Source organism: Papaver somniferum, chromosome 7 (assembly GCF_003573695.1).
Source record: "Papaver somniferum cultivar HN1 chromosome 7, ASM357369v1, whole genome shotgun sequence".
NCBI classification, from domain to species: Eukaryota; Viridiplantae; Streptophyta; class Magnoliopsida; order Ranunculales; family Papaveraceae; genus Papaver; species Papaver somniferum.
Window position 1 is genome coordinate 119,158,286 of NC_039364.1, and position 9,511 is coordinate 119,167,796.

A 9,511-nucleotide genomic window follows, 5' to 3' on the forward strand; every position below is an offset into this window, starting at 1 on the left:
CGGTTCTGAAAATGTAAACTGTAACTGAACTGTCAAGAAACGGTTCGGTTTTTAAACCGGAACGAGTCAGTTCGGTCGGTTTTGATTTCTACACGGTTTTTAACCGAGTTTCACCTGAGTTTGGGTCTTTTGGGACAAACTGTTCAGATTCAGAATCATTTTAACTCAAGTTCTGATACTGAGTTTTTGACAAAATGAACACACAATACCAATTAATAAAGAACAATAAATCCATTAATCATCATACATAATCAAATTGCAATGAACAATCCCATTAGATCAAACACAGAAGATAGAGAGATTTAGAGAACCGGTCATTTTTATTCATCAAAGTAAAATTGAAGAAAAAACAAAACGACCAATTTTTGTAAGAACCCTAAATTTCTAATATAGACTTCAAATGATGTGGTGGTGCTGGTGGTGATTGTAGTGAAACAGGTGATGGTGATACCGTGATGTTGACGTAGATGTTGTTGCTGCAGACAGTGTTGGTGTAAGTGAGGGAGGAGGAAGAAGAAAAAAACTGAAAGAAGGTAGTGATTTAGTTTAGTCTCTCTGAAGAAGAAGAGAAGAAGAAGAAAAGAGAGAGGCGAGGCGACAGTATTGGAGTTAGGGTTTACATTACTTATATATGGGATGGGGTAGGATAGAGGGTCAGGATCGAAACTAGATTATACCATCAATGGTTCATATTGCTTCGGTTCATAACGGTCAGTTCAGTCGGTTTATAGATCCAAACTGTTAACTGAACCGTGAATCCTACAGTTCTGGATTTACAAACTGTGACCGACCGTTGGATGAATGATTTGGTTCGGTTTCAACTCGATTCTACACAGTTCGGTGCGGTTCAATCGGTTCGGCTCGGTTCTGTGCATCCCTAGTCATGCTTATATATTACCTGATGTTAGGACATTTATGCTAGTGCCCACGGCCCACCGGATAAAAAATAGGCATCGATGATAATGATCCCAAAGGTGGTGTAGAACTTTTGCTTACATAACAAAAGCAATCACAAGTAAACAACTTCCACAATACTAACTATGATTCTTAAATCCATTAATTAAACGCAATACGATGTTCAAATCCATCAATTTTTTTTTCTTTTGACTTATAAGGAGTTATTTCTGGCAATTACGGGGTTCGAACTTCTATCTCCGCAGTGTGAGGGAACATACCGACCATCAGACCACTTGATGGTTGGCATCAAAACTCATTCATGAGATAACTATGCAAAGTCTCTGATACAAACTTCAAGCCATGCGAACACGCATTGGACACACAACTACACTTTAGCATGATATCACATTATTGGCTCCAGATTGGGAGGGTGACTCTGGTCTAGCATCAACGTTATCCAGATTTCCTCGAATTAAAGTAAGACATAAAACCACTTGTAAGAGGGTTGCCATTTCTTTTCCCAAAAGCAAATGTCTTCAACTTGTGGTACTCAAATCCACTGACACAATATTCACTAACCATAATATTAAGCAAATACTGATGTATACATCCACGATAGCGAGTGCGTTATAAAAGAGACTCTCCATAATTCAACAACACGCACATAACTTCACAATTATACAAGTGTCGAGACAAAAATTTCTATTCCATTTACCCGAAACATTACCATCGGCAGTACCGTACAAGTGTGGTTAAACTAGTATTATTCGAGTTTTTTTAAGCTAAAAACAAAAATATTGTTTGGTATATCTACCGTCAACCTACTTTATCGACATTAGAAGGTCGGAGTATATGTTTTTTAATCTGCACTTGCATAGAAAACAATTATTTGTGTCGGTATAATGCCAACCTTAGAAAATATAGGAAAAGTGTTACGTGCGCGTAAGACCACTTTTGTTCACATACTTTTGGCATGACTCATTCCGCATATGCTATATAGCAGAACAGCCAGAACTCTCCATACAAAAGTAGTATTTCTACCTTGTTGTGAGAATTATGGGGTTGCAATACTCAATTTCCGTGGATGTTAGTATGTTACAATAATAACACTGTTCTCAAGTTTTGAGTGCCTGCTAATTCTGCATAATGGCGACCTCTGATTATCAATCATTGGATCGTCCATGAATGTGACATCTGCAGCATAAAAATCATAAAGGACATCACCAATTGACATCAATGGACGAAGTATTATATAAAAATGAAAAGCACTGTCAGTGTCAAGTGTCAACTAAGATAGACATGATGATGAAATGCACAAACACGCATATGCAAACAGCCAAAACTAAGTTTCTTATGTATTTCTGGGTCCCAGAAGCAATGCCTTTGCTCCGTAAAGGTAAACAAAGCTTATGAAGTAAGTCGATTAAGATTTATAAGAGCAACGACCAAGCACCATGCCACTATGATGAACCAAGGCTATGTTCCAAACCTTGAAATGTAGCACTACGGGTAAAATTTAAGCTTGGGCCTCAGCCACATCTGGCCGGATCCTGAATACTCTGCTGAATAGTGGTGGGAGGCCGAACTTCAGGCTGCAAGCTTCCAAAGGAGAGAGTTCTTAAAAGCTGCTTCCAAAGGAGAGAGAGTTCTTAAAAGTTTGGTCTTGGATAAACGCAGGCGACAAACATATTAATGCATAAGATCTAACTAAAGGGAAAGACCAGAAAATAGGAACAAAATTAGCAAAGCTCATCACCAGTTTGAGTGATTCCAAACTTAAGCGCAATGTCCAAAGCATCGTAATCCGGGGTCTATCTTACACATGCCATCATGGTACATTTGAATCTATACCAGCATAGAGAAGAGGGAAAATCCATAAGAAAGTATAAAAACATAAGTATCAGCAAACTGAAACACCTTCCAGTCTTCCAAGCCTCATATTCTTAACAGAAAAGAACTTCAGTGTCACAGATAGGTCGCTATATCAGATGCTCTACTCTTCTGTTAATTGACATTTGAACAAGTTGAACAGAAACAGTGATTTCTTGATCAAAGTTGGCCCAAGTATGGTGCATCTTTTTTTTCCAGATGCCTTCATTTTCTTCTTATCTTCCTTATAACAACAGTTCGACAAGACTACTGTTTTCTTTTAAAAATTGGATGAGGCCTGTAAAAATACAACATTTCTGAAGGAATAACTAACTCATGCAGTTTTCCGAAGCAGCAAAGCCAGCAGAAAGCAGAGAACTGAATCGATTGAAGCAAGTGCCACAATAAGCAATGCTACCAAAACCAGAGTCAGTGTTGCAGTCTTCAGCTGCAATTAATAAGATAGAAAATCCCAATTAGAACAATCTTTTCCATTGTCAGACTCCATGAGTTGAGAACAGACAGTAAATTCACAAAATAGGATGCACCTGGTATATGTATACCTCAAATTTCATGAAAATTAGTGTCAAAATAGTTGTGCAAAGAACCAATTAACTTTGGTGTTTGAGCACGGTTGTTAGACTAATTAGTATGAGAAGAGCACAAATCTTGCAGAATAGGGTGTTCGAAGGAAAAGGTCAAGGGACTGCCTCCTCAATTCAGGGCTATTATGCCCAATTGCCATACGATTTCCTCTTGGTCACCGTCGTTTAATTATTTGCTGTTACATAAATGGATCAGAAATTGTAGTTCCAAATAATGTTGAGCTAGTCTTTGTTTAAGCCATGTTCCTACCTCGTCTTGGCCATCTGGAACTTCTATATTATTTAAAAGCCTTCCCTATTGGCCACATCCATCTGGAAATTACAATGAGAGTCCATTTACAGAGTTTTTCTTGCCTACACATCACCGGAACACTCTAAATACATCCAAGGCTGCGATAACTAATGCTTTATACCATCAGTACTCAGCAGAATCTATAGAACAGCTCATAAGACCTTCACTGCATACTATCAGTATCACTATGGCCTTTTTGACCGTCTTATACATACAAATCATATCCCCCAGCAAGGTGTAAAATCAAATGATATTTCCTCTTTATTTTAATAAAAGAATTCCGACTTACAGTCACTGGGAGTAGCTATATTTCCAAAGATTGATATTCGCGTTAGCTATTTTAATAGCAGCTGACTACACTAAAAGGACAAGTGTAGTCCTATCTGTAAGTTCGATTTATTCCTAACTACTCATGCCCTCACTTAATCAGCCAAATGAAAAAATAGTACTTGACTTTATGTCTTTGTTTCGCATGCGTTATGCTAATACGTGTGACGCTAATTCCATAAATTCTAACTGCTGTTTTTTAAATTAATCTTGTGTCAACATTTTCTACTCAGTTCTCCTAATCTAACGTACATTCATCGTAAAGCCAAATGAACAACAACAACAACAAAAATTCCTCCAGGGATCATTTGTTTTTCTGTTCCAATAGCATTTTAAACATAGAGAATTTTTAAGTTGCTTCGTATAATCATTTGACAAGAAGGCGAGGTCACACTACGACAGAAAGTCAATAGAAAAAGACTAGTTATACAACGAATACACACCGTGTTCTGAAAACTTGGCCACTCTATATACCTCAGCTGACCAGGCTGCTCAACCAGAAACAAAACCAAAGACCTTACTCCCCTGCACAGAAGAAAACGGACGGACATTGTAACTGACTCCATTGTTGAATTTAACAATCTAATTAAAGTTGACTCAAAATAAGTCCCGATTTGATGCTGTTAGTAACACTAGATTGAAGAAAAACAAATTGAGAGCAGAATACCAAATGGCTTCTTTAATCAGAGTTAACCAATAAGGGTCTGAACGGAATTCATCCTGAAACCCCTGGTGATTTGCTCCTGATGATACGGCACATTTCATTTGATTTCTTCGTAAAACAGGAGAATTCAGAACACGTAACCCTGAAACCTGTAAAGGTTGTAGATAAAACGCCACATAAATTTTCAAACAATCAACCAAAATCCCAGAATATTAAAAGATGGGATTTTTAATTTTACCTGATGGGAAGGAATTGGTGCCCTTTTAAAGCCATCAAATTCGCAGATTTTACATCTTTGAGTCTGATGTCGAATGGGGAGTTTGGGATTACTGTAACTGAGTAACCCTAACGAAAAGATAAACAAATATGTTAGGTTGAAGAAGAACATACAAGTTTTGTTAAACCCTAAAATGCAAAATAATCGAATTTGAGAAGAGGGAGAACCTGAAGTGTTAGCGATTAGTCCAGAAGCAATCATATCTTCCTAATCCAACCTTTTATTTACCAACAGAAAATGAATTCTGTCGACTCTGCAAATAATAAACTTGTGTATAAGAGAGGCCAAGCCGCCCGTGGCAGACCCACAAGGGGCAGGGGTTGCTCTAAGCAAAGATGTTTCTTCGTTAGGGGTGAGCATGGGCCGGTATGGACCGGTTTTTCACTTCATCTGCATCCAATCCAATGCATTACGGATTTTAAATTTGGCATCCGCATCCGATCCATATCCAACGAATTTGCATCTAATGGATGTACGGATGGACGGATTGGATGCAGATAATCCAATGGATTTGTTTTAGTTAGAATTTATTTTAAAGAAAATAAAGCCAACACAAATGACTCCTTATAAAACCTATATATCCCATATATGCATAGAAATATAAAAATGCCGTGTACAACACCCCAAGCAAACACCTTACAAATTCATAAATGATTCATAATATTTTCTAGAACTATATAAATGCCCTTAATTTAACGGATGTGGATGTCCAACGGATTTTCAAGATTGCATCCGGGCCCGATCCGTAATCCTTTGGATTCCAAAAAATCTATCTGCATCCAGACCATTAACGAACGGTCCGGACATCCATCCGCAAAAAAATGGTTGGTCCCGGTTAAATCCGCGGATTACGGGCCAAATGCTCACCCCTATTCTTCATAATCATTACAAAGATTTTGTCTACCAGACTTGGTACGGTTCTTAATAAGTTGATTTCTGAAAAGCAAATGGCTTTTATGAAGGGTAGAAACATCCATGAAGATATTGTTTTGGCGTCTGAAATGATTAACGAGCTGAGCGCGACTAGGAAACATGGTAATGTTGGCCTTAAACTTGATATAGCGCAAGCTTTTGACACTGTCAGCTGGGATTTTGTAGCTGAGGTCTTTCGGATGTATGGTTTTTCTGAGGATTGGTGTGGTTGAATTCTTAATATTCTTCATTCTGCAAGGATTTATGTTATGATTAATGGAAGTCTCTAGGGTTTCTTTAGCATTACTAGAGGTTTACGACAGGGGAATCCTCTTTCACCTTTGATTTTTGTCCTTATTGAAGATGTTTTAAGTCGGAATTTATCAAAGTTATTTGCTAATAAGAGTATGCACGCCATGGTCAGCAAGAAAGGTGTGGCCCCTACTCATCTTCTCTTTGCTGATGGTATCCTTATTTTTTGCATAAAAAAATTACATAGTTCGCAGAATTTATTGAATTTGCTTGGTATGTACCACAGAGCTTCCGACCAATATGTTAATCGTACCAAAAACAAGTTTTATTATGGAGGTGGTATTGGTTCTAAGGCCATTGCTATTTCTAATTATCTAGGGATGAAGCATGCCTTATTTCTGGATAAATATATGGAAATTCAATTGAAGCCAGGTATTGTTCGTCACATTCATGTGCGACAGGTGGTTGAGAAGATTTTGGAAAAATTGGCCTGTTGGAGAGATAAGCTTTTATCTTTTCAGGCTAGACTGGTCTTGATTCGCTCAGTTATTTCTAGCTATGTTATTAATTCTATGGTTGTTTACAAATGGCCGAGGAGGATTATTGAGCAAGTGGAAAGGGCCATTAGAAATTTTCTATGGTCGGGTGATGCTGAAAAACGTAAGTACTTTACGGTGCTTTATGATAGTTTGTGTTGTTCAAGAAGAGAAGGCGGCCTAGGAATTAAAAGGTTGTATGTAATTAATAAGGCAATGCTTATGAAGCTTTGGGTTACTATAGTGACTCAGATAAGATTTGGGCAAGATTTTTGAAGGCCAAGTACTTCAAAATAAATGGCAACTTGATTGATTATAAGTTGGGTTCCACGATTTTTCCTGGAATAAGATGTGTCTATTGTTTTGTTCAAAGACATACTCACTCTATTATTGGTAATGGTGTTAATACTTCCTTATTTTTTGATAATTGGTGCGGTGATTTTTCGATTGCAAAGAGGCTGTGGATTACTTCTTTAGACCCAAATGATATTAAATCTAAGGTATGTTTATTGTGGACGGTGTTTGGGTGATTCCACCTAGAACTCGTAATTTGATGTTGAGATGCAATATTGATGTTGATAACCTGCCAATTATTGCTGGTGGAGAGGACTACAAGATCTGGGATTTGGATAGCAAGGGTGTTTTTTCGGTTAAGTCTACAAAGGCTGCCATTAGAATCCCTTATGATGTTCAACCTGCGGCGGCGCTTTTTACGCGTAATGTTGTGCATCCAACTTTGAGTGTGCAATTTTGGAAAATCTGGAGGAAGGAGTGTTGTGCAACTGAAGATAATGTGATTAAGAAGACTGGTAGGAGCATGCCTACTATGTGTAGTTTATGCAAGAAGAGTTGCGAGACTCTTAGCCATATTACTTGGCATTGTCGAATTGCAAGGCGTATTTAGGTTTGGGTTGCTGCTATTTTTAATTTGCATCCGGCTGAAGATTTGGTGGCCTCTTACAAGGCCGCAAAAGTAAGGAGCAAGATGATAAAGGACTTGTTGCTTGTGGCAAATCTTTCTATAACCACGGAACTTTGGCATTTGCGTAATAAATCCTTTTTTGAAGGCAAGGCTGTCAACTGGCTTGGTTTTAAGGGCCGAGTATATCAGGTAATTCACGACAACTCTATTAGAATGAAGGGCCATATGTTTAATAATCAAGATGATTTGCGTATCTTGAATTACTTCAAGGTGCCATAGATCGTGCAAAACTTCAACGCCTATTGAGGTTTCTTGGTCCCATCCGGAAGATGGTGAAATTATGCTATGCTGTGATGGTGTTTCTTTGGGTAATCCAGGTCAAGCTGGTGCGGGTGTTTCATTTAGAGATGCTAACTCTAGAATGCTTGGTGCTATATGTATTGATCTTGGTTGGAGGTCAAATTTTTATGCTGAAGTTTGCGCAATTATTTATGGCCTAATGGTAGAAAAAATGGAGTGTTCCGAAGGTATGCATTAGGTCTGAGTCGATGAGTTGCATTAAAGCTCTACAAAAAGGAGAAGTTCCACGGGAATTGGCTCAGAAGTTGAGAATGGCGCGTGTTTCTTATAGCAGCATCTGTTATATTCATAGTTATAGAGAAGCTAATTTTTCTGCAGATGTCTTAGCTAAATAAGCATGTTTGTTAGCTGAGGATATCTTTGAGTTTCATGAGGGCAGGCCAATGTTCTTACGACAAATTCAATGGCCTGGTGAGGTTTATTACCATTTCAAATAGGTTGAGTTCTTTTAGATGGCCTAGCGGCTAATTAAAGGAGAACGGCCTATCATGCTTTGTACATATTTTGCATTTTTGTTTCCTTAATGAATTTTAGTGACCGAGTAAAAAAAGCTCTAAGCAAAGATGTACACAGTAAAAGTGGCTGCACTGCGTCCACCAGAAAGAGGAACATAGTAGATATTTCTAATGAGGTCGCAGCCTCTTTAGATTGTTCTCCTGTTTGCAAAAAATATTCCCTCTCTTGGACAAGGAGTCAGCTGCTGCATTCTCTTGTTCTGTGAGTGACACCCAAAAAATTATTGCCTTCCTTCAGAATCCTAGAGATGGCCATGGCTATGATGTGGTAGGGCCACATCGTTTGAGTATGTGGCCCCTCTTAATCTATTTACACGTATGCTAAATTAGTTTTAAGCAAAAAAGATCTCTACTTTTTCTCTAAGAAAAAATATGAAAAGTTAATTCCCTAAAAAATAGCCCCTCTAACTTCCCAAACTAAAAATAAAACTAACACTTTTCAAGACGTATCAAACAAATAAGATGGCGCACATACTCAAATGATGTGGCTCGACCACATCGTAGCCGCTCCGCCTAGAAATATAATATCCTGCAGGATATGATAACATTACTTTGGGACTTGTTGTTTGTTGTTATTTCATCAACACATATCTTATGATATAATTTCCCGGCATCCCTTTTATATGTGGAAATTTTGAAGTATTGCTTCGTTGGCCCAACTTGCTGCACTCCATAAGCCATAAGGCTACAACTTATGCTTGGTTTGGTGTTGCGGCATTAATTGGCCATGTTGTGGCATAGAGCATGAATCATTTCTCACCAAGAATCCAAAACTATAATTATATTCTTTTTAAGAAGCATCAAAGTTTAGAATGATATAATTTGTTCTATTTACGTTTCTTTTTTCTAGTGTTTTGTGTGGCACAAGCATTGTTGTTTTCTATTTTATTATGTAGGTCTTTTTTCCTATAAATTAATGAATTTTTTCATAATTGAAGAGATTCTCAAACTAGTTTCAAATTTCTCCATTGTTTTCTTGATTGGCAAAGAATATGATGCTGACGATTTTCGAACTCGGATCACTGGTATCATCATTCAATGACTTTACTAATGTATTACAGTGACATCAACAATTTAAAATTT

The 9,511-nt window shown here is 37.7% G+C and overlaps 2 protein-coding genes across 2 annotated transcripts; one reads left to right on the plus strand and one right to left on the minus strand.

The window, feature by feature from the left end:
- Positions 1-2,625: 2,625 nt before the first annotated feature.
- On the minus strand, positions 2,626-5,236 carry LOC113298252. The gene is made up of 5 exons (XM_026546945.1): positions 5,099-5,236; positions 4,893-4,999; positions 4,658-4,803; positions 4,434-4,515; positions 2,626-3,214 (listed from the first exon to the last, which is right to left on the minus strand). The coding sequence occupies exons 1-5, from the start codon at positions 5,130-5,132 to the stop codon at positions 3,101-3,103; spliced, it is 483 nt and encodes a 160-aa protein (XP_026402730.1). The 5' UTR covers positions 5,133-5,236; the 3' UTR covers positions 2,626-3,100.
- A 642-nt stretch (positions 5,237-5,878) lies between these two features.
- On the plus strand, positions 5,879-6,907 carry LOC113295120. Its single transcript, XM_026543472.1, has 2 exons — positions 5,879-6,045; positions 6,382-6,907. Exons 1-2 carry the CDS (start codon positions 5,879-5,881, stop codon positions 6,905-6,907), a joined length of 693 nt encoding a protein of 230 aa, XP_026399257.1.
- The last annotated feature ends 2,604 nt before the right edge of the window (positions 6,908-9,511 follow it).

Excerpts from the sequence above, each read along its gene's own strand:
- LOC113298252 (XM_026546945.1), bottom strand. The coding sequence starts at position 5,132 with ATGATTGCTTCTGGACTAATCGCTAACACTTCAG. Across the intron at positions 5,000-5,098 it reads ACTAATCGCTAACACTTCAG|GGTTACTCAGTTACAGTAAT; the intron begins GTTCTCCCTCTT and ends TCTTTTCGTTAG. Across the intron at positions 4,804-4,892 it reads CACCAATTCCTTCCCATCAG|GTTTCAGGGTTACGTGTTCT; the intron begins GTAAAATTAAAA and ends CAACCTTTACAG.
- LOC113295120 (XM_026543472.1), top strand. The coding sequence starts at position 5,879 with ATGGCTTTTATGAAGGGTAGAAACATCCATGAAGATATTGTTTTGGCG. Across the intron at positions 6,046-6,381 it reads GTAGCTGAGGTCTTTCGGAT|AGCTTCCGACCAATATGTTA; the intron begins GTATGGTTTTTC and ends TATGTACCACAG.